The sequence below is a fragment of the Lutra lutra genome, chromosome 8 (assembly GCF_902655055.1).
Source record: "Lutra lutra chromosome 8, mLutLut1.2, whole genome shotgun sequence".
NCBI lineage: Eukaryota > Metazoa > Chordata > Mammalia > Carnivora > Mustelidae > Lutra > Lutra lutra.
In genome coordinates this window covers 135,281,718-135,306,266 of record NC_062285.1, presented here as the reverse complement: position 1 = coordinate 135,306,266, position 24,549 = coordinate 135,281,718, and the positions used below count along the sequence as shown (strand labels likewise).

The following is a 24,549-nucleotide window of genomic DNA, read 5'->3' as shown; positions in this document are numbered from 1 at the left end:
TGTTCTTGGGGAGTTTTTTGATGGGTGTGGAGGGGAGTGAACCCTGTTCCTTCAGGAGGTCGCAGGCGGGGAGTGACAGGCTGGCGGTTGGCTCAAAATCTCCAGTCCCCTGCCCCTAACACTGACCTCTTCTCTTCTGCCCACGCCCACCCCAGCTCCATCACACAACTCAGAAGTGCCTGAACCCCTGTGCTGCTCCAACGCATCCTGGCTGCGTGACCTTGGACAGCGACCCGACCTCGGTGGGCCTCAGGCTTCTCCTTTCCCCCGTGAGGGTGTCCACCGCGAGGCTTCCCTGCGCCCGGGCTTGTAGCTCGCCAGGCCCTGAGCCCGACACGAGCCAAGCTCCCCGCCAGGTAGCAGTCGGCATTACGGGTTCGGGGAGGGGACGGGTGCGGCGGGGGTCCCCCGGGAGTCCCGCTGCGCGGCCACCCGGTCGCCGCCCCCTATCCCCTACCCGCCTCCGTGCGGTACAGGCGGCGGGATCACGATCTCGGCGGCGCCCCGGCCGCGGCGCCCGGCACGGAACGGGTGCGGGGCTGGGCCAGGGCCGGCCCGGGGGAGCCTGCGGGGCGGGGCCGCCGCGCCCGCTCCCCCTCCCCGCCGCCCGCCGCCTTCTCCTCCTCGCGCCGCCCGGGCTCAGAGCGGTGGCAGCAGCGGCCGCGGCAACAGCTCCCGCTCGGGCTCCGGCTCCCGCTCGGCCCCGTTCGGCCCCGCGCGCCCGGGCCCCGCGCCCCGACCCCGCCGCCGCGCCTGCCGGGGGGCCTCGGGTGCCCCCGCCGCCCGCCTCACGCTGAAGTTCCTGGCCGTGCTGCTGGCCGCGGGCATGCTGGCGTTCCTCGGTGCCGTCATCTGCATCATCGCCAGCGTGCCCCTGGCGGCCAGCCCGGCGCGGGCGCTGCCCGGCGGCGCCGACAATGCCTCGGCCTCCTCGGCCGCCGCCGCCGCCGCGTCCCCGGGCCCGCAGCGCGGTCTGAGCGCGCTGCACGGCGCGGGCGGCTCGGCCGGGCCCCCCGCGCTGCCCGGGGCGCCGGCGGCCAGCGCGCACCCGCTGCCACCCGCGCCCCTCTTCAGCCGCTTCCTCTGCACGCCGCTGGCGGCCGCCTGCCCGTCGGGGGCCGAGCAGGGCGACGCGGCGGCCGGCGAGCGGGAGGAGCTGCTGCTGCTGCAGAGCACGGCCGAGCAGCTGCGCCAGACGGCGCTGCAGCAGGAGGCGCGCATCCGCGCCGACCAGGACACCATCCGCGAGCTCACCGGCAAGCTGGGCCGCTGCGAGAGCGGCCTGCCGCGCGGCCTCCAGGACCCGGGGCCCCGCCGCGACGCCATGGCCGACGGGCCCTGGGACTCGCCGGCTCTCATCCTCCAGCTGGAGGACGCCGTGCGCGCCCTCCGGGACCGCCTGGACCGCATCGAGGTGAGCGCCGCGCGCCGTCGGGCAGCGGCGGGGGGTGTGCGAGGGGCGGAAAGGGGAGGCCGGCGCCTGCCGTCCGTGAGACACCGGCACCGGGGTGGGGCGCGCGGGGAAGGCTCGTTCCCCTCCCCGTTTCCTCCAGGCTCCTCTGTGCTGAGCCTCAGTTTCCGCATCTGTGAAACGGGCGTCACGGCGTCCACGAGTAGCGAGCATTTAGTGAAATGTAGGTATGTGAAAATGCTTGGCACGGGCTAGGACCTCGTTAGATGTCCGTTTCGTTTGTTTCTTGCAGACACCCCCAAAGCAGCCCCCGTCCCCTTCGCTTCCTAGGGTGGGGGCGGGGAGCTAGGAGGCGCTGTCCGAGGGACTCCGGAAGCTGCTGTCCTGCGAAGAGCAGGGACCAGAGTGTCCCATCAGCCAAATCCGGGTGTCCCTCAGCGCTTCCCATCCCGGTATCCCCCGCTCGGCCTCGAACCACAGACCCATGGGCAGCGGCTTAGCTGGCGCGGGCCCAGCCCCCAGTACCTGGAAGCCAGCAGCTCTGGGCGGGGACTGACTGGAGGATAGGGCTTCCCGCGGGTTCCTCCTCCTCCTCACACCTTCTTCGGAAGCCCCTGGGTCAGGTCAGACACAGGGGGTCTGAGAGGGGACTGATCACCCCCAGCCATCCATGATTTCCAGATGGCAGCAGAGGGGGTTAGCAACAAAACTGAGTCTGTGGAAAGAGGAGGGGAGAGAGAGGCCAAAGCCCCCTTTCATGTTTTCCCCCAGCCTAGAGGAGCTGGCAAAGGCAGAGGGAGGAGAGGCTGGAAGGAAGGAAATGTAGGGACTCCCCCTCGTCCTGGCTCCCTCACATAGAGCTCTGGCATAGACTTGGCCTGTGGGAAAGGTTGGCCATTGAGTGCCATGGCCCCGTGGCCCTCCGGACAGTCTGTGCTGGGGTCAGCACCCACCCCACAAGGGATCCGAGTGTGGCCAGGCCATCCCAGTCACCCATCTCCACTTACCTGTGAGAAACCAGGGCTCAGGGCCCTCCTAGGTGAGTGACAGCAGCAGGAGGAAAGCCCAGGGGGCTCTTCTACAAGGCTAGCAGCATCCCCTTTTCCTTCTTAGATTCTGGGACTTTTCTAGGATGAGAGAGCCAAGAGCGGGATGATAATCAGGGAAACACTGAAATTCAACAGTGCAGGGGAACCTCAGTTTCCTCACCTGTGAAATGGGAACAATAATAACACCTACCTCGTTGAGGTGTTAGGAAGACTGAGTGAGTTAGTCCTTGCGAATGGCCCAGAACACTGTCGGGCAGCCGTGTGTGCTCGGTCTGTGTGAGTGATTGCTACTTTTGTCATTAAGATATAATATTGCTAATTTTTTAGGTAGCAGAAATAAAAATGGGAACAAACTCTCCTTTTAGGAAAGAGAGGTTGGTTTTGGGTTTGTTTGTTTGTTTGTTTTTAAGATTTTATTTATTTATTTGACAGAGACAGAGACAGCGAGAGAGGGAACACAAGCAGGGGGAGTGGAAGAGGGAGAAGCAAGGCTCCCCACAGAGCAGGGAGCCTGATGCAGGGGCTCGATCTCAGGACCCTGGGATCGTGACCTGAGCCAAAGGCAGACGCTTAACGACTGAGCCACCCAGGTGCCCCAGGAAAGAGAATTTATTAACATAAAGAAAAAAAAAAAAAGCTGTAGTTCTCAGTAAACTTCCTCTTGCCTGCTGCCCTCACCCCTGCCTCCATACCCAGATGGCCCCCGTGGTTCCTCCCACGTCTGGGGTTGGCAGAGCCGGGCTTGCCCTGGACCTGTTCCCCCAGCACCTGTGCATTTGGCAGGGTGGGCTCCCCTCCAGTTAGCCTGCTGAGGTTGGGGGGCGGGGATCCTGGCGGCTGGGATTTGGCACCAGTTCGGCCTCCCAGGTTGGGAGAGCCCTGGTTTCCCTGCACATACTCCCTGCTGCTTTCTGCATGCAGTGGACACGAAGGGCGAAGGGCGGGGCTCTGCTGGTCCACCAGGTCTGCCTGCGGAGCCTGGCAGCACCCAGAGCCAGCCCCCGTGGGGCCTTTGGGAAGGAATGGGGTCTGGACCCCAACAGTCCTGCTGTGGGCTCAGCCTGCTGAGCGTGCGTCCCGTAGCCACTGCCTCCTTCCTCCCGTCTCTTCTCATCCAATATCCTCAAAAGGATGTCCCTGGATTCCCAAGATCTGTTTCCTCGCCACTCCTCTCTCTCCCTTTACGCACACTGAGGCACACTGAACGTGCTCTGGGGACGTCACGGAAGTAGATCAGTTGAATAGGAATGATTCAGTCCTTATCTTGCTGAATGCCTTTCCAACATCTGACCCCATCCATCATTCCCTTCTACAGACCTCCATGCCCTTGGCTTCTAGAAACCTCTTACCTGCTCCTTCTTCCTCTCTGCTTCTGTGTCCCCTTTCGGGGTCCTTCTCCTTTAATGGTCATGCCCCGCCTGGCTCTCCTCTCACTTTCCCTGGGTGAACTCAGCCACACCCTGCGGCTTCCAACACCCATGTGCCCCAACCAACTTTGTCCACCCAAGGTTTCTCTCCCGAGCTCCAGACCGATAGATCCAACTGCTTCCTGAGCAACTCCCTCTGGACATCGCACTGGCCCCCTGCCCTCAAGACTCCCCAACCTGAACTCTGGTCCCCTGCCAACCTCCCTTTCAGGTGTGCTCTGAGAAGCTCCTCTGCTACTCTCCTCCTTCCAGTCGACCTCATCTCTCTGGATGCCTGCCGCATCCTCCTCAGCCCACCAGGCACACTCCTCCACCCTTCTTCCTCCAGGCTGCCCCGGGGATCTTTCTTAAATTAAGCCCATCATGGGGCTTCCTTGTGGTGCAAAGTATCCAGCCCGCTCCAGACTGTCATTTCAGAGCTGGCCAGACTCCCAGTTCCTTCTTGCCTCTGTCCAGATTACCCCCAGAGTATCCATGCTCATCATCTAGGAGTCTGCTCTGAAGACCCCACCTCCCAGAGGCCCTCCCTGATCACACAGTCTTTTTCCTTGCCACACTCCTGCTCCCATAACCCTGGGCACATGCCTGCCTGTCCCCACTCCGCACATCTCTGCATCACCCCCTCTCTCACCCCGCCCGCCTTCTACCAAAGGGGAGGGAAAGCCACACTGGCCCAGGCCTCCCCCTGGGGCCTCAAGTGAGAGCCACGTTTGAGGGCTTAGAAGAAATTGTCTTCCTTCCCGTGTTTTTATTTGTGTTATTGTTGTGGCTGTTCATTGAAAAAAGTCAAAAGGTGTCGGTTGGGGGAGAAATCACATTTCATTCCACCATTGTATCTGTTTTCGCAGCCCCTCTTGGTCCTTTCTACAGAGGCAGGCATTGTTCCCCAGTTACTGGTTGCTGGTCATTACCATTTTAATGACAGCCATAGTACGCTGGAATCTGACTCCAGCTCCATCATCCGTCAATCCTCTGATTGTTCTTGCTGCTGGACAGGTCGATTGTTCCTAATTATTTTTCTTCTAGATGTTCATTGCAGGATCAATTTCATGCAGATAGTTGTTTGGGTTTTGTTTTGGGGTTTCTTTCTTTCTTTCTTTCTTTCTTTTTTCTTTTTAAGTCTGTTGAGTTGTTTCTTTAGGCTGGAGTCCCAGGAGTGGTATCACCGGGTCAGAGGATATTGATCTTTTATGGCTGTGGCCAAGAACCACTTTCCAAAAGGGTTGAACCATCTGTATGGCAACTGGCCATATACGCAAGTTCCGGGGTTCCATTTTTGCACTAATTTAATATATGTGTAAAATGAAACTTTAAGATTGATTTAATCTGCAGTTCTTTGACCGAAACCACATCCCTAACCCAGCCTGGCTAGCTGGTTGCCTACCCCCATCTTGGAGTGGGAAGACGGGGATAAGGAACACTCTGATGATGGTCACAGGGGACCCTGAACTTGATAATGATTACAGCTCACACTCACTGAGCGCTTACCGTGTGTCGGGCACTTCTCATTCTCTCATTTAATCCTGATAAACTCTCCATGAGGGAGGTAACAATTTTCCTCCCCATTGTACAGACAGAAAAAAAACCCAACATTCAGAGGGGTTAAGCAACTGACCCAAGGTCACACAGCAGTGGGGCTTGGATTTGACCCTGTCAATGACCCTGAGCCATTTCTGCATCAGCACACCCAGAGCAAGAGTGAGGAGGGCCAGTCCTCAAAGGCTTGTCCTGCTGGCTGGCAAGATCATCAGAAGGCTCACGTGGGAGCTTTGCTGAAAATAGATAACAATAAGTCATATTTATTAGCTCATCAGTCTTCAGTCCTGGGAAATGGGCTGTATGTGTCCCCATCTTACAGATAAGGACATAGAAGGCCAGAGACTCTAGAGGAACCGGAGCCAGGCCCACGACCCCATCCCCCGGCCCCCGGGCTTTGGTTTCCACTCTCTAAAATGATACGGTGGGCCAAACGTTCTCTAGAGACCTTCCAGCTCTAAATGGTCTCTGAAGTAGGCTGGCTGGTGGCATCAAGTGAAGTTCCTGTGATTTGAAGCTCTTCACCTCCCTTGACTTTTTTTTCATTTTCTTATCTGTAAAATGGGTGCAAGGAGGGGCTGGATTTGTTCCTGACCCTTTGGGCTCTAAACTGGGAATTCTTGGGCAGATGTTTCCTACTTAGGAATTGTGGGTGTGGGGAGGGGTGGGGTTACATGTGGGGGGGGCGGAAGGCCCCCTAGCCACCCACTCCCACGCCTCCGGTTTCTGAGGGACATCTGCAGATAAACGCAGTGGCGTAGAGAATCTCCTGGTGCCTTTTCTAAACTCTATTGGTTGCTTTTGCTTTTCTCTTCCACTGCTGCCCATTCTGGCAGCTTCTGCTCAGCGGGGACTGGTTCCCCTTACCCTGCCTTTCTGGCTGTGAACTGGGCTGGCAGGGGTGCAGTGAGAGAGATTCTGCCCATTGAGGATGTGGAACCTCAGTGCCCAGCAGCCACCTATAGACCCCGACGGCCCCCCCCCCTTGTACTTTGAAGCCCTTAACCCTCACTCCTGCCAGCGTGACACCTTTGCTCTAGCAGGAAACCTGGTGTTTCAAACCCCGGCTCTACCACCTGCTGCCTGTGACCTCAAAAAAATTCCTTCTCTCTGATCCTCGGCTTCCCCATCTGTGAGATGGGGGTGGGGGCCGGACCCCAGGAGGGGCCCTCTTGTGCTGTCATCCTGGGCCCTTTCCCTGGCAGCCCTTCTCCCAAGAGAGGAGGCCATCCTGCCCTTACAAGCCTGCTTGGGAGAACTCAGGGCCCTTTTTGAGGCATATCTTACATTCCAGACATGTAAGAACTCATATATTGTACGTATGAAACACACAAATCTTGTGTACACCTCAGTGAAAACTCGTGTATGACTATATCCGTGAGAACACCACCTAGATTGAGAAGAGGACATTTCCAGTGCCCCCCAAAGTCTCCTTTGTGACCCCTAAAATCCCTCCTTCCCCAGAGGTACCACTCCCCTGGCTTCTGTCGCCGAAGATGTGGTCTGTCTGGGTTTGAACTTCATACGAGCGTTCTCAGATGGCCGCACCCTGCTGTGTCTGACGGGTTTTGTTACGTTGTCGACATTGGATCGCGGAGCCTGTGTCAGTGGTGTGTTATTTTTTCCATGCCACATAGTGTTTCGACATATGGATATGCCTCAGTTTACTTACCCTTCCTCTATGGATGGACATTTGGGGTGTTTCTGGCTTGGCGTTATGACAGATAAGGCTGCCGTGAACATTCCTGTGACATCTTTCGGTGGCGATAAGCCCTCATTTCTCCTGGCTGCATCCCCAGGAGTGGGTGTCTGGGTCCCGGGAGAGACATTTATTTAACGTGAGGAGGTGATGCCAAACACTTTTCCAAAGTGGCGGTAAGCGTCGACATGCCCACCTGTGCGTGACGCTTGCCAGCCTTGGTATGGTTATTTTTAAAACCCTCCCCGTTTGGGTGGGCGTGTAGTGAACTCGCTGGGGTTTTAATTTGTATATCTCTGATGACTCATGATCTGGAGCAGCTTTTCTTATGTTTATTGGCCATTTTGTGAAGTCCTTGCCTGTGGGAGGTGGAAAGAGGTCAGGGGTTGGTTCTCCTCACCAAGGGGAAATGTGGTGGGGTCTCCCAGGGACAGTCTTGGGCCCGTGGTCCCCAGAGAACTCTGGGGACAGGGGCTGAGACAACCAAAGAAAGTGGAAGCACTTATGTGCCCCTACACGCCCCTCATTTGACTCCAGGGGAAGCTGCTGCTTAGAGACACTGAGTAACTTGCCCGAGGTCACACAGCACAGCAGAAGCTGAGCTCAGCCCACAGCCAGGATTTTCTGTAAAAATGGGCTTCGGGTAGGGGAGATTGAGTTTTTGCTGCAGAATTTTGGCCAGAGTCCAGAAGTATGCGGGCAAGCTGGACCTGAGAGGGAATTCTGTGGCCACCTCAGTGAGGCAGCTTGACAGAGCGTACTTGAAGGGAGAGGCGTTGGGGGTGTCCTGTCACTTACTCTGGGGCCTCTGAGCCCAGGAGGGTGGAAGGACAGATGCTCAGAGATTCTTCTCCTGGCCTCACCACTCACAGAGCACCCTGACCTGTCACACACACACCCCCCATCCCACCCCCCGCTACACAGAGACCCATCTGTTTTTTGGTTACAGCTCCAAATCAGCCTTGGGGGCCCAGAGACAAAGATCAGTCTGGCCTCCACAGCCTGCTCTCCTGACCCTCCCCACTGGGGTGGGATGGAGACATGGGGCCTGCTGGGCCAGTCCCCAGGGAGAAAACGTCCCTCTGAGAGGCCTGTCCGGACTCACCCTGACCCCTGCTGCCCCACAGAGCCCGCGCTTCCGTGAGGGCGTGCGTGCTGTCCCCGCAGCCAGTCGGCCTTCCCGTCCAGCAGCGGAGAGCACAGCCTGGGGCAGGCGCCCGCCTCACTCCAGGTGCTGGAGCCACAGCACCCGGCGCCCTGGAAGAGAGCAGGACTGAGGGCACCCTCTGTGCCAGCCTGTTCTAGGGGCCTTACAGTCGAGTCCCAAGAACCATGGGGCTGTTCTGTCCCCAAATGGCAGGTGAGGAAACGGAGGCAGGCTAATCTGGCCCCTGTCCCTGCCCTCTAGGCAGCTGACTCCAGGCCCCACCACCGCACGGGTATGGCTCTCTGTGCCCTCCTGCCCCTCTGCAGACGCAAACACTCCTTCTGGTCAAACCCACTGATTAGCCACATCTCATATGCCGGCCCTCACACACGTTCCTCATCCGGTCATTAATTATATTCCAAAACGTAGAGATGATGATTATCCCCATTTTACAATTGAAGAAACCGGCGGTCCCGGGAGTTGAGCAGTTGGCCCAGGGCCACAGACCTAGGAAGTGGGGTCCTGGAAAGGACACTGGCCTGTCTGATGCCTGAGTTGTGCCTGACTTCATGACATAGAGTTGTCACAGCCTGTGTGGACATGCGAATGGATGAGTGAGGGAGGGACCGAGGGAAGGAAGACTCTAAAGACCCACACAGAAGCCTTCTTTCCTCTCCCTTTGGAGCATCTTAGATCAGGGGTTGGGAAAGCTGCCATCTGGAGGGGGAGTGGGCTTTGGCCAGGGAAGGAGCAGCGGGAGCAGGAAGTGTGTTCTTAGCAGAAGGAACAGCATATTTGGAGCCTCTGGGGTGGGAAGGGAGCTGGGGAAGGGGCAATTGGGGACTTTAAGTGGGAAGGAAGTGTAGCCTACAGGGGTGGATAGTGAGGGCTGAGATCAGAGGGGCTGGGACTTTATGGGTGGGGGAGGGGAGCTATTGGAGAATTTTAAGCAGTTAGGCCACTGGCTTCCTTGCGGAGGAGGGTCCCTGCAGGAGCCTGGAGACCGGGGCCTGGACTAGGGAAGCCCAAGGAGCCAAGTGAGGCTACCATTAAGATTCAGGGTTTGCTTCTACCCTCAGAAACTCTGCTTTCGGATTTTTCCCTGTTTTGTTTTGTTTTTAAGATTTTATTTATTTGGGGGCGCCTGGGTGGCTCAGTGGGTTAAGCCGCTGCCTTCGGCTCAGGTCATGGTCTCGGAGTCCTGGGATCGAGCCCCGCATTGGGCTCTCTGCTCTCTCGGGGAGCCTGCTTCCTCCTCTCTTTCTGCCTGCCTCTCTGCCTGCTTGTGATCTCTCTGTCAAATAAAAACTCCTCCCTCTCTGCCTGCCTCTCTGCCTGCTTGTGATCTCTCTGTCAAATAAAAAAAAAAGAAAATCTAAAAAAAAAAAAGATTTTATTTATTTGACAGAGAGAGATCACAAGTAGACAGAGAGGCAGGCAGGGGTGTGGGGGGAGGCAGGCTCCCTGCTGAGCAGGGAGCCTGATGCAGGGCTCGATCCCAGGACTCTGGGACCATGACCTGAGCTGAGGGCAGAGGCTTTAACCCACTGAGCCACCCAGGCGCCCCTCCCTGTGGTTTTTTTTTTTTTTTTTTTTTAAACAAAGTCATTGCAGAGTATCTCAGACATAACACAAAGGAATAAAGAATGCCATCCAGGCGGAGACCCAAACTCAAGAAGCAAAATATTTGCAACCAGCTTGTGCCCCTCAGGGCCTCTCAGCTCCCAGCCCCAGACCCCCCCACCCCCCCAGGAGAGGGTCCCCACTGCCCCAAATTTGTATTCATCTCTCCCCCGGGGTTTGTTCCTGCTTTTTACAAATTCATGATCTGGTTTTGAGTCTGCGACTTCATACAAATGGTCTCTAACTGTTCTTCTGTAACTTGCTTTTTCTCCCAACATAATGATTAAACAAAAAGATTTATGGCTGGAGCTGGAGAAGGATGGGCCCCTTCAAGAACTATTTAAGTAGTAGTAATAATAACTGACACAGCGCTTCCCCCCCCCACCCCGCGCACGCTCTGCCCTCAGGGTGTCATGACTCCCTCACTTCTCAAGGTGCACTGAGATGCTATTGCTGAACATTTTTGCTGGGGAAACTGAGGCATACCACCTTATGCAAGGTCACTAGGGGGGTGGAACCCAGCTGTGAGCCCAGCAGATCCACATTGGATTGGGGGTGGTCAGATGGGGAGGTGAGGAGGCCGCTCCCACAGTGCCTCCGGAAAGCCTCTCCTCCTTTGCCCTGCATGCAGCCCCGGGAACAGGGCCCTGCGCAGCCCAGGCAGGGGTGAGCTATGCACAGAGCCCCAGCACCCTCCCTCTGTTCCCCGAAGGAAAGGAGCAGACCCCAGCTGGGGATGAGTTGGTTGGGTCCTCCCAACATCCTCCCAGCCTCAAAGCCACCTGCCTAGGCAGGTCCCTCCTTTCTGGGTCCCTCTGTGAGGCCACCCCCCACCCCCACCGCAGTCTGACAGCCTGTGGGACCCTCCCAGCCTTTTTGTGACCACTGGAACCTCTTCCACTAGGCCCCCAGGCAGGCAGGACAGCCAGCATTGTGCCCACTTGGCCGACTGGGACCCACACAGTGAGGGAAGGATGGAGGAATGGAAACAGCTTCTGGAACCAAAAGGGCCTGGGCTGGGGTTCCTGAAACTTCAGCTCACCATCTCAGTTCCCTCATCTGTAAAGTGGGCCTCCTCATTTCCCCAGATGGTCGAGAGGGGTTGTGAAATGTGTGCACAGGCTTCCCCGGTGCAGGACCTGGCACGTAGTACGTGACGATGAGGACAGCTGCCGCTGTCACATTCTTATCACCGAGTGCTAATGAGCCCAGCACGTTGGCGCTGCTCTGGGCTGGAGCCCCGGGCTCTGGCTTGGGGCCCGTATACTTACGCTGAACCCCACCCAAACTCCCAGCGCAACAGTCTGTGGGTTCAGAGCCCCCTTTTCCCCGCCACATCGGGACCTGAGTGGGGGTGACAGCATCATCATCCCTCCCCCCATCTTGGGCTAGGGGCCCAGTTGGCTTCTGCCAGGAGCCCACGCAGCCCAGCCTGCGCCCGCAGCAGATGGGAAAGTGGGGGGAGTCATGCTCTTCTGATTCAGACACTGGGGTGGGGAGGGGGCTGCACACGATCTGGAGGGCCCACCTCCTCTCTGGCCTTCCTGCCAGCGGCTAGGCTAGGGACTCCGACAAAAGGACAGCTTGCACGCCCGCCTCCCTCAGCCTGCACGGCTCCTCCTCACCATGGCATCTGTGTAAATAGCACTAGATGTCCTGTTCCTCCTCTGAGGAAGGACAACGCTCTGCCCAAGAGCTCCAAGGGTGTCAGCTTTGCCAGCCCTGTTACTGTAGAAAGTTCAAAAGGACTTCTACCTCAGTTCCCGGCTCTGTGAAATGGGGTCACTGAGAGTAGCAACCAAAATGAGCGGCTGTGAGTACTGGTGAGTAGATACACGTGCAGTGCCAAGGACGGGCCTGGCACACTGTCTCATTCAGACGTGTGGCCCTCCTGCCAAGCTTGGCACCATGGAAAGAGGGAAACTGAGGATCGAGGGTGCCGGAGCCCAGGAGACCCAGCCGTGGCCCCGCTGGCACCGAGACAGGATGCCTTCTAGGAGCTAATTGCCTCAGCCCAAGATTTTCTGGAAGTTCAGCCACTTCAAATGCAGTGGCTGCCCGGCCCTGACACTCCCTGGGCTTCTGTGGCCAGTGGAAGTTTCTGGAAGTAGCTGGCTCTTCACTGGCTGATGTACTTAAGGCTCACAGTTTGCACTTGGCTTTAGTACAGTCCAGGAGGGCCCATTACTTCCACTTTTCCATCCTTACATCTGTCCTGGGGTTGGACAGAGGGGGGCCTATTGTCCCTATTTCACAGAAGAGGAAACTGAGGCTTTGTGTTTAGTCAGCCCCAGAGTTAGGATTCGTAGGCACCCAGGGAGTTAGAAGGAGCCCTCCAGACAGGGTATCGGAAGATAGTATAAGGCGTGGGACTGGAGGTGCTCATCAGTCCATGACCCACGGACTTGGCCTGCACCCCAGCCCGGAGGGCTGAGCACGGATGGGCGGCTGTGCCCTCTTACGCAGGATGTGATGGGAGATAAAGGTGACCCCCTATAGGGGTACCTGGGTGGCTCAGTTGGTTAAGTGTACAATTCTTGGTTTTAGCTCAGGTCGTGATCTCAGAGTCATGAGATCAAGCCCTGCATCAGGCTCCGTGCTTAGTGGGAGCCTGCCGGAGAATCTCTCTCCCTTTCCCTCTGCCCCTCCTGCTCATGCCCTTTCTCTCATTCTCTCTCTCTCCAAATAAGTAAATAAATGCTAAAACAAAACAAAACAAAACAAAAAACAAAACACAAAGAAACAACAACAACAACAACAGAAAAAGGCGGCCCCTGTGGTTCAGCTTTGGCCCGGGCTCTTGTCCTGCACACCACCATTTAATCCTGACTGCAGGTCTGCAAAATGGGCATTCCAAGCCCTCTGTAGAAAATGAGGGAAAATGACACCAGAGAAGTTAGCCCCCATGCTCCCACTCCTGAGGTGGGGTATCAGTCCCTCCAACTCCCCAACCTGAGGTCATGGCAGCATCTCTCAGGCGCTGGCATCCCCACCCCTCCTTCCGGCACTTTGAGGCAGGATACCCATTTTTCCCCTCCTCACACGGCTAGAAACCAGGCACGTCAAGGCAAAGGCATCTGCCCAGTCTCATCCAGCAAACGACCAGCAGGGCCAGGGCTGGGCCAGTGAGTCTGGGGAGGGGTCTCCTGCACTCGCCCCAAGCCGAGGGGCCATCCCTGCGAGGCTCAGGGCAATCGGGAAATGTTAAGTTGTGCTCCTGGTTTTCGGTTCTGCCCTTGACTGTCTCTTTAGCACCTGGTGCAGGGCCCAACCCCTAGAAGGTGCTCCCCGATTCCTTGCTCAGTGAAGGAATCGTGAGAATCCAGTGAGCTCTGTTCTGGAGCTAAGCCTGTGGGCAAGGCCCAGGGCTGACTGAGCAGGAGCTTCCTGGGCCCTTGGGGAGTGTGGAGGAAGCCAAGGGGACAGGGAAGTTCTAATCTGGCTCCTAGAAGCTCACTGAATTATTAATGTCTGCCAAAGACTAGCTCCTCCCAGAGTCTGGACTTGGCAGCCTCCCCTGCCTTCTTCCACCCCAGATGGGGGGCTTCCTCCAGCAGGAGAGGGGGAGGAGAGCTCCCCTTGAGCCCCTGCCCCAATTCTCCTGCCTGATGGGGTCACGAGACAGCAGAAGGGGGAACTCCTCCCCCTCTCCTCCTTTGTCCTCCCCCTGGGCAAGATACGGGTTTTCAGAGGCCAGCTTACAATGCTCACCCTGGGCAGTTATTGCAATAACCAGGCTCTGTTCATTGGCATTGACTACTTGACCATCCCCCAACCCTTCTAAATAGGTACAGTTGTCCCTGTTCCATGTGAGGAAACGGGTTCAGAGAGATGGAGGCATGCACCAGGGGTCACATAGCAGATTTATTCTGGAGCTGGATTTGAGCCCTGGTTTGTCTGAATAAGAGCCCACGACCTTAACCTGCTGCTCTGGAATGGGCACACCACCACAGCCCTATTCCAGAAGCCCCTGGTTCATGCCCCTACATCTGCCTAGTGCCCCCACGGAACCTTGCCCCATCTTAGAAAAGCCCGGCGAGTGAACGAGTGAAGACTAAGACAGTCCACCCCTTCAAGGACTCAGCAGTGGCTCTCCACCCTGACTGCACGGTGAGAACCACCCAGGGGAGCTTCTCTAGCTCTCCACCTCCAGCCCCCTGCCCCCCCAACCATAGGCAGAGATGTTCTTGAGGGCAGAGCCAGCCTTCTTTCAACTTACCATTAGGCATGGCAGCAGAAAGAACCTGTTCTTTCGTTGAACAGGTATTGCCTGAATTTGGTATTGCCATCCCCATTTTGCATTTGGGGAAGCTGAGGCTCACCTGGCATCACTCAGCAGGGGCGGTGGGCATCTCTGAGCCCTGTGTCTCTTTCCTTCCACCGTCCAAGTGACCTCACATGCCCTTTCTTCTGCCCTGTAAGCAGCAGGAGCTCCCAGCCCGTGTGAACTTCTCAACCGCCGCAGCCCCTGCACCCACGGTGCCCACCGCCCTGCACTCCAAGATGGACGAACTGGAAGGGCAGCTGCTGGCCAAGGTGCTGGCCCTGGAGAAGGAGCGCGTGGCTCTTAGTCACAGCAGCCAGCGGCAGCGGCAGGAAGTGGAGAAGGAGCTGGATGCCCTGCAGGACCGCGTGGCTGGACTGGAACATGGTGGGTCTGGGGCCCCGCAGAGGGCACAGCAGGTGGGGTCTTGGTTCCCAGATGGGTCCTCAAGGTCTCAGATTCACTTGTGAATATTTCTATGCTCTCTGAGGCTAAAGCTAGATGGCGAAGAGGCTGCGAAACCCAAGAAGGAGGGAATTAACGGAGAATATCATTATTTTTCTTAACCGTTAGCATTTTCTGACCCTTACATTCTGGGAGTGGGCTAAGGACTTGACACATCAGCTGGTTTAACCTTCACAAACCACATGGGGGTGAGACTATTATTGTCCCTGTTTCACAGATGAGAAAACAGAGGCTCAGAGAGGGCAAGTGACTTGCCCAGCATCACACAGCCAGTGAGTAGTGGATCTGGACCTCAAACCAGGTCTGAGGTTTGGACTTTCCCAAAATCCATGCATTTAACTGCCCCACAAAGTTGCACCTTCAGGGAATCAAAATTTTGGTACTTGCTTAGCACCTGGGCCTGGCACTGCCAGGAGTCTGAGAAATGTGCTGTCATGGATAGTGCCCAGGTCTGAGCCTCAGGAGACCTGGCCCCTAACTCCACAGCTATCACTGGCTTGCTCTGTGACTTTGGAATTTTGCTTCCTCTCCCCAGGCCTCGTTTTTCTCATCTGAAATATGGAGATCTAGGGTCCCTGTGCTCCCAGGGACCTTTCATCTTTGAAACCTTGGGAGGACCACCCTTAAGAGGCTTACAGACAAGTTAGGGATACTGGGGGAATCATGAGCAATTATCTGGGACTGGCTTAGATGTGGGATGTGAGTTCAGGAATAGGAAATCCAAGAGCTTCCTGAAGGAGGCAGGCCTTGGTCTCGTTGCTAAAGGCAGAGGGAGAGTCAGTTTTGGAGTAGAGGGGCCAGAGCAGGGGCACAGCTGAAGGTGAGGCACGGCCTGGTGGGTTTCAGGTTCAGCATCCTGGCTGAAGCACAAAGACAAGAAAGGTGAACTTATCCCTCCTCGGTCCTGCCACCGGCCTCTCTGTACTGCATCTTCTAAGGGATTGGGGGACATGCCCCCGCCAGAGGCTGCAGGGCAGGGAGGAGGCAGACAACTAGGCTGGATGTCTGTGTGCCTATGGGCAAGTTGTGTTCCTTCTTGGGATTTGACTTCCTCATCTATGAAATGGGTTTCAAGGGGGCACTGAGTCCCTTCCTCTCTTCCCATGTTGCTTTAGCACATCAGCCTTCACCCCTAACCCCAACCAGACCTGGGAACCTGGGTCTGCCAGCCCCTAAACCCCTAACACCAGCCCTCAACAACCAGCTAGAGAAGGGGACCTCCTACCCTGGAGGTGGGTGTGGTAGGCATTATCCCCTGCCCAAGGATCTTGTCTGCATGCCAGCTCTGCCACTGACCAGCTGTGTGGCCTTGAGAAGATGATTTAATATCTGTGCCAGGGCTTCCTCATCTGTGAAATGAGGATTATAATAGTGGCTACCTCCTAGGGTTGTCACAAGAATGAAGGAGATCATGGATACAAAAGCACTTACCACAGTGCCTGCCAGGTGGAAGGCTCTGCACAGTGCTTGTTAAATAATGAAAAAAGAATTCAGAAAAATGGCCATTGCCATGGCTCATGTTTGTTGAGCATTTACTATGGGCTGGGCCCTTTACATAGTTTGTCCCCCTTGGCCCTCACACAAGCCTGGGAGGGAGGAAATCTTATTTATGTCACTTGACTGAGCAAACCAGGGCTGGAGCAGTGATGTTGAACTTGTGGAAGTTCATGTGGCTAGAAAGTGCGGAGGCAGGGTTCGAACTCAGGACATCTCAGGTCCAGAGCCCTTCTGTGTCCAGAAGCAGGGTAGAGAGGGTTGTGAAGGCACCTGGCATGTGGCAGCTGCCCAGGGACTGACTAGGAGCCTTCATCCTAGAGTCTGCCTTGCCCCCCAATCAGTGTCCACTGACCCCACCATGTCCACCTTGCCCACCCCCCTCAGGGTCCTCGGCCTACAGCCCCCCAGATGCCTTCAAGATCAGCATCCCCATCCGCAACAACTACATGTACGCCCGTGTGCGGAAGGCGCTACCCGAGCTCTATGCCTTTACCGTCTGCATGTGGCTGCGCTCCAGGTCAGATGGCAGTGGCCAGGGCACACCCTTCTCCTACTCTGTGCCCGGGCAGGCCAATGAGATTGTACTGCTGGAGGCGGGCCAGGACCCCATGGAACTGCTGATCAATGACAAGGTGAGTGGGGGCTGGACAGAGTGGGCAGAAAGTGGGGGGCAGGGTTACCCTTCCAGAAACCCCTGCACTGGGCTGGGTCCCAAGCATGTGGGCCCTTTACATTCTCCTGCTCAGCAGGGTCAGCACACGGGAAATGCCTACTGAGTGCCAGGCTGAGTTCTGGGGATACAAAGAAAAACCAGACCTAGGGCTGGCTGAAGAGGGGCTTGTAGCCAAGAGAGGCTGTCAGTGATTGCCTTTCCATTTACAGAGGAAGCTCATGGCCCTTCTCCAGTGACCCAGCTGTGTGAGCAGGGCTAGAAGGGTCTGTTCCAGGGCTCTGCTCATTCTCCTAGACAAGAAGAGAAGAGAATGAGGTCCAGGGACCTACCTAGGGAGGGATTGCTGGTGGACTCCTCGCCCCACTCCTCTCCTGTGGCCAGCCCCTCTGCCCCTTCCATCACTCAGAAAGTAGAATGGGGCCACGGTCAGGCCTGAATACTGGATTCAAACCCCAGTTCTGCTACTTACCTACTGGGTGACCTTAGACTGGTCATTTATCCTTCCTGTGTCTCAGTTCCCTATCTGCCAAGAAGGAAAAATAATAGTCTCTGCCTCATGGGGTCATGGTGAGAAGTGACTTAAATACATGTAAAGGGCTTTGAGCAAGCCTGGCATTTAGCAAGCTTGATACATGTGAGCTGGTATCATTCCAGGCCTGTGCCAGTGAGCACTTTACCCACGTTATCACCCTTGACCCTCCCAATAGCACGGGGAGGTAGGCAGCCTTATTGTCACTGTTTTGCACATGGAGAAGCTGAGGCTCAGAGAGGGCAAAAATGCTCCCAGGCCACACAGCTGGCGAAGGGCCAGTGATATGGTTCATGGTCTTGGGCTGCAGAAACCTCCTCTTCACCTCTTCACTGTTCTGGCCTTGGGCACCCATTTTCCCCAGCCCCACAGCCCTCCCCGGGCCTGTCCACAGATTAGGACTAGGACATGGGGGAAGTGGCATGGGAGGGGCATGTGATTGAGCAGGAGAAGAGGGAGTATCCTATCATCCTCACTCTCCCCAGTATCCTCCTCTACCTGCCATATTGCTTTGGGATTTGCAGGCATGGTGGTCTTTACACCACAAATCACACCCACTCATGACCAGCCCACAGCCACATAGAGTTGCTAGGCAGTGGCTGTCACCCATCAGAAGCCAGCTCAGCAGGTGTCTTTCATGGGTGTCCTGAAGGAGGAGGAGGAAGGAGATGGGCCCAGGGGACAGTGAGTTTCTCTTGTAGCCCAGTAGGTCCTAAGAAGACTGGAGTAGCTGAACTACATCTAGATCCTGCTGCCGTGTCCCCTTCACTCACCCCCTGGCTGCCATCCTTGGCCCTGCCCAAGCTCAGCACTCTGCTCTCCGTGGAAAGGATTCAGCACCCTGGACAGGGCCCACAATGGCCCTATTCCACAAACCTCTTAGCATCTTTTTAAAGTCGGCCTCCCAGATTACTCAGTTCCCCTTTTATTCCAGCCTTTCAGCCTTTGCTCCTGCTGTGTCCCCACCTTGCCTTGACTTGCAATGGAACAGTCAGATCCATTGTCCTTCCCCATGTGTTTGAATACCACCTCTGCTGTCCCACACCTGCCTCTTCCTCCGGACCTCCCAAATGGCCCCGGGTTATTTTGCCTTATATAGTCCCTGAAGTTCTTCCCTCCCCTGCAGACTCAGCTCATTTGTAGCTAGGGCTAGATCCACATCCCCAGTGTCCAGAACAAGCCTGGCACTAAGTGGACCTCAGAGAATGTTGCATTAAAGCACGATCTCACAGAACTTAGGAGATGAAAGAGCCCTTCGGGAGTCCCAAATCCACAGGCAGCAAGTACCTTTCATCTCACAGGCCAACGCTAATCAATCACCAGCAGCTTCCCAGAGCACTGTGGTAGGAAATATCCCAGGGCTGAGCCTGGGTTCATGACTGGTTAGCCGTGCCCACCTTGGGTGGATGAGGCAGAGGTGGCTACGTATTTGCCTCCCTTTGCTTGACCTTTGCGTCCTTTGCATGAGGAACTGAGACCCAGGGAAGAGAGAGCAGCCTCCCCAAGGTCCTGCAGGAGGTTGGGTGGCAGAGCCAGAGCTGGATGCCAGTGCCCAGGCTCTGAGCCCAAGGCTGCTGGGACTCCCTGAGCCCAGCTGTGTGCCAGGCTCTGTGTGAGGTGTTCAGAGGCTGTGAGATGTGGCTCCCGCCCCACATGAACTGACAGGCCTGTGAAGGGGCAAATAAGGTACCTGGAAACACCCAAAAACCAATATTGACTAGTCCCTTGTGATCCGAGAGAAGCTGCCTGGTTAAGTTGTGGGGAAAGAGGAAAAAGTGGTCAGAAAGGCACAGGGTTGAGAGGAAGGGGAAGATCAAGCCTTGGCTCAGTGTCTGGAAAGGATGCAGGTCTCCCGATCCCCACCCCACTGGTCCAGCCTTGGGACTTGTGGCATCTCTGACCTGGGGTTGTGGGACCTATGTCCAGGTAGCCCAGCTGCCTCTGAGCCTGAAGGACAATGGCTGGCATCACATCTGTGTCGCCTGGACCACGAGGGATGGCCTGTGGTCTGCCTACCAGGACGGGGAGCTGCAGGGCTCTGGTGAGAACTTGGCCGCCTGGCACCCCATCAAGCCTCACGGGATCCTCATCCTGGGCCAGGAGCAGGTAAGCTTCAGGGTGGTGTGAGGGCTTGAGGCCTGAGTAGATGTCACACTCACCCAGGGCCCCTGAGAATGAGGGGTTAGGTAGAGGGACCCTGGAAGCACAGCAATGATCACTCAGTCTGACCAAGCCATTCTGCAGATGGGCAAACTGAGACTCAGAATGAGCAGTGACCTGCCCAAAGGGCTGGAACCTCCGGGATAGAGCTGAAGGCTTGGGGCGGAGCTAAAGCTTGGGGCGGGGCTAGAACTTCAGGGGCAGGACTTCAGCAGGACCTGGGGCTTGATTGAGTCTGTCTGCCTGTCTTTTCCGATGGCTCACTCCATGTCTCTCTTCTCTCTCCTTTCTCTGCTGCTCTCTTGGCCCAGGATACCCTGGGCGGCCGGTTTGATGCCACCCAGGCCTTCGTGGGTGACATCGCCCAGTTTAACCTGTGGGACCACGCCCTGACACCTGCCCAAGTCCTGGGCATTGCCAACTGTACCGGGCCACTGCTGGGCAACGTCCTCCCCTGGGAAGACAAGCTGGTGGAGGCCTTCGGGGGTGCAAAAAAGGCCACCTTTGATGTCTGCAAGGGGAGGGCCAAAGCATGAGGGGCTGCCTCATCCAGGGTCCCTCCCTTGCCTGCCAGGGGACCTTATGATGGGGGCACACATTCCCTCCTCAGCCTACCCACACACTGACCTCCCTTCCCGCCCCACTCCTGACCGTGCCACCTGTTTCCCCCTCTATACCCACACCTCCAGAATGCCCTGCCCTGCAGCGCCTGTCCCCTAACCCCACTTGGATGGGGACAAGCAGCTCAAGCCAACAGGCCAAGCCTGGGGTGAGTCCAGGGCCTAGTAGGGGGTAGTAGCAGAGCCCCCCCAGCACTGCCCACCCTCTCAGCATTACACTGGAGCTCTCTCTTACCCCCACCCACGCTGGCCCATCAGCCACGTCTGATTCCACTGATCTCAACAGCATGTCCCACAGGGTCGTGTATGAGGGAAGGACTCACTATCTCAGCGGCAGGCTTGGCTGTCTGCCCTCCTGTCCCCCATGCAACAGGCCTGGCCCCTTCCCCTTCAGGGACACAACAGACTCTAGAGCCGTCCCCCGAGCTGAGAAGGGGATGATAGAGACAGGAAACTCAGACTCATCCCTCCTCCAACTTTCCACCCGTTGCCAGTGAAGGGCCACGGGATCTTGACGGAGCCTCCTGCACCTTCTCTCTTCCTCTTCCCTCGTTTCTATGTGTGCAGTGGTTTGAATGTTGGTTCCATGCCTGGCCCACCCCCACCTTGATTTCCAGGACATCCCCTTCCAGCTCCAGCCTGAGGGACAAGACCCTGGGAGGCCCAAAGGCCATAGTCACCCCTTGTGCCCCCCCACACGTGTGCTAACTGGCAGGTCACCTCTCGATGCTGAGGATGGCCTGGGCCACTTCAGCCTGGGATAGGAGCAGTTTGTGTCAGAGACATGTGCCCAGGGGACCCAGGTTACAGCAGAGCCACATTACCTACTCCCTCTGCATGGCCCTGCAGCCTCTGGGGAAAGAGGGGAGAAACCAAGTAGGCAAAGAGGGGAGAAGCACGGAGTGGTGTGCAGAGCACTGGATGAGAAGAAGCCCATGGTTGCTGGTTAGCCTGGCTGCTAACCTGCTGTGTGGCCTTCTGTGAGTCCCTGCCCTCTCTGGCTCGGCCTTCCTCATTTGTAACCCTTGCTTTGGTCATTCCGGAGAGCTCTCCAGATCAGATGTGAGATGGTCTGTGGTTCCAAGTGGATCAGATGCGGCAAGTCTGAAGCTGCCCAGGAACCAGAGGCAGATCCTGAGAGTAAGTAGCAGATGGGATCTGGCTAGGCATGGGTCAGGGTCAGCAGCGGCCTCCAGAAAGTCAGGGGCAAGGGCAAGGGACAAGGCAGACCAACCTCATGCACAGATTGTAAAAACCAGCTTTTCTGGATCCCCACCACCACCACCACCACAGCCTGGCACCCTTGCCCATCTGAAAGGGCTGGTGGTTTCTAGCTCCCCACCCTGAGTCCTCACCAGCTCCCCCAAGAGAGTGGAAGAATGTAAAAGCTGAGAAAAACCACCCAGTCTGACTTCTTGCTTATATAGATGGGGAAGAGCTCCGAGAGGTCAAGTGACTTACACAGGATCACACAGCACAATGTGGCAGAACCAGGACTAGAACTCAGGGCTTCTGACACCCCCTTCAGTGCTCTTTCCCCCTACACCATACTGCCTGCCCATGAGTGTCTTCGCGTCCAGCCTTCACCTGAGAGGATGGACATTTGAAAGAGGTCAGAATGCTTTCCAACGTGAACATCTTCCTTTATGAAACACACAAATATCTTGGCATCCAGCCACCCTACCCCGCCCCAGGAAGTAGGGGGAGGAAAAGGGTGATCCCCAGGCACTCTGGCAGGAATGGAAAGCGGGTGTCCCTTCTGCCGGTCACCTATGACGAGGTGTCTGGGCAGCTGCAGACTACCTGACTCGAGCAGGTACTGATGCATGTGCCCCGCTTTCTGCTTCCTATCTCTGCCCCCGACCACTACTCAGCCTGGGGCAGGAGGCAAGAGAGCAGCAGGCTGTGGGGCCCATTGCCATGGACGCCTCCCCAAGACTTGTTGCCTCCAGCCCCCAGATGCTTGTTGCCAGTTCAAGAGCACAAATAGACCTTTCAGCACAACGGCCCCAACTCCCCCTAGAAGCAGCAGTGATGGCGTGCTTCCGCCAGAACCTGCTGAGACCAGGGTTGCCCTGGTAACAGCCAATGACATCAGCCCAAGTGCTGGGTCATGCATCTTTTAATGACAAACGCTGTTGCTGGGGTGACAGCAGAATTTGGAACCCAGATTCTGGGGACACCGGGTTTTATTGGGTTTCCGGTACTGGTTTTAAGGAAGCAGGTTTTCTGGAGGCCTTGGGGGAAAGAAGGGGTCTAGGAGGGAAGGGACAGAACTTGAGCCCACCCAGAGGCATCCATCCAAGTCCTTTATGCTTTGTTTTGGTTATGATGAGACATCGGACCTTGGTCCCCATCTGAGTCACCCGGCCAGCCCTCCAGAGGGCACAGGAACAAATTAGAGGCTTTGAGGTGCAGGCTGTGAGTCTGGGCCATTGGTGAGTGGCCTGGGTGCTCGTTTCCATTCCAGGAAGGTGAAAACCTGAAAGTCCCCACCCTTCCTTCATTCACTGATCGTTCTTCACCTTTGCTGAACACCTGCTGTTTGGACTCCGGCTCTGGTCTTGTCCAGCTGCTGCTGGGCACAGCGGAGAAGATGGGGAAAGAGGAGCTAGAAACGGTGCTCACTTGTGTCCTTGAGCTACCCTGGCAGTGATGCTGGAGTCTGTTTGTTCCATCTTTTTAAAGCATCAGGCCTGTGCTGAGCACCTCACAGGCATCATCTCATTTATCCTCACAACACAAGCTAGGACTGTTCTCAGCCCTGTGATCCAAGGGAGGGAACTAGGCACAGAGAGGTTAAGTCACCTGCCCGGTGTCAATCAGCTGGCAGGTGCTGGAGTCCAGACTTCAAGCCAAGGCAGGTTATAGCCAGGACCAAAGGGACAGGCACCCCTACTCTGTGTGGAGTGAGACTCGAGCATCATTGCTGCCAGTGGGTTTTGCCCTAAAGAGATGTGCTTGACCCCATTCACTACCCTTCCAGGGTTGGTGATGGAGGAAGAGGCCCAGGATGGGCTGGCTCCAGGGCCAGGGTCCCCTTGAGTGAGGCCGTGGAGGGGTCTCTGCAGTGTGCCTGCCACCTCAGCCCTTCTCCAACTGGCTCGAGTTTCCAGGAGACTCCAAAGGGAAGAGGAAGCTGGACGGTCTCCCAAGAGTCCCAGGCAGGGAAGAGGGGAGATGATCTTTCTCAAAATTCTGCTTTGGTCAAGCCCTACGCCAGGTGCTTCACAGCTCTGATCTGCCAGATTTCTCCCCGCTTTGTGGCATGCTGTACCTCCGGTCAATATCCTGAGGGAACAGATCATCTTGCCACAGTTGTGCATGACCTAGGACCACAGCTTTGGACAGAAAGGTTTCTTCAAGAGGCCCCAGCCTCGTTTTATAGATGAGGATGCAGGGGCCCCCGGAGGGTGCGTGGTTCTTGGGGCCACCCAGCCAGGACTTCCAGAGACCTGATCTCAGTTTTCTGACTCTCCACAATGCAGTGGTCCCTCCCCCCCAACCAAGAACTGGGTCCCTGATTCCTCTCCATTTCCCAGCACCTTGCCTTGAGCAGACTGGGGAAGGGGTCCCCTCCCAAAGATGGGATCATTCTCCTCCCCCTCTGTCCCAGCTGCCTGCCCCCCCCCCACCAAACCCCGCCTCGCCCCTGCTGGGTGGGGAGGGGGCTTGAGTGGTCCCAGGCTGAGCAGTGAGTGAGCACGTCCAACTGTCTGACACTGTGAAATTAGCGCATCCCCTCCTTCTCCTCGCCCGGTTTTGTACATAAAGTGACGAGATGCAACATGTGTGCGTATGTGTGTATGTATATGAGATGTGTCCTGGTTTTTGTTACTTTTTTTGTTTTTGTAAATTTGAATGTTCAAAATAAACTGTTTACTCTGAGGCTCTTCTTGCAAGGGTGGACCTAGCCTGGGGGTGCGGGGCTGGAAGGAGGCGGCTCCTTGGGGCAGGGCATCGGGCAAAGACACAGGAGGCACCTGGGTGCTCTGTAGCCTCACCACTCTAGCCTCTCACACTGATCGTTCTGCCAGCTCCCTGGCACAGACATACCCCGTTCGCCAGGATTTATGCAGGAAGGATGTAAAGAACACAAGTCCCCCATGGAAAGTGTCCCAGTTCTGATAACTGGGTTTTGGCCTCATTCCCAACACCCGATCCCCACCTCGTGCCCCAGTTCTGGGAATGAGGTCCCTGACTTGTTCCCGGAGACCCAATCTGCCTGAGTCACTGGACCCACTGCCTGGACCCCCAGAGCATCGCTTCCCTTGGGCCCTAGAGAGGGGGAGGGACTCTGGTGTATTTCAACCTGTCCCTGCTCCACAGTCTACTGGACCCTCTGACTTTAGCCTCTAGGCTGGCCTCTTTGGCAGTGTCAGGGTCTGCTACCCCCGCTCACCCCTGCAACACCCTTCCCTTCCCCTAGGAGGTCTTGTTTTGATCCCC

General features: G+C 56.6%; 1 protein-coding gene across 1 annotated transcript; it reads left to right on the top strand.

Moving 5' to 3' along the window:
* The first annotated feature begins 623 nt into the window (after positions 1–623).
* Positions 624–23,988, top strand: NPTXR (neuronal pentraxin receptor). The gene is made up of 5 exons (XM_047740495.1): positions 624–1,414; positions 14,315–14,543; positions 16,503–16,750; positions 19,247–19,426; positions 19,792–23,988. Exons 1-5 carry the CDS (start codon positions 827–829, stop codon positions 20,014–20,016), a joined length of 1,470 nt encoding a protein of 489 aa, XP_047596451.1. The 5' UTR covers positions 624–826; the 3' UTR covers positions 20,017–23,988.
* The last annotated feature ends 561 nt before the right edge of the window (positions 23,989–24,549 follow it).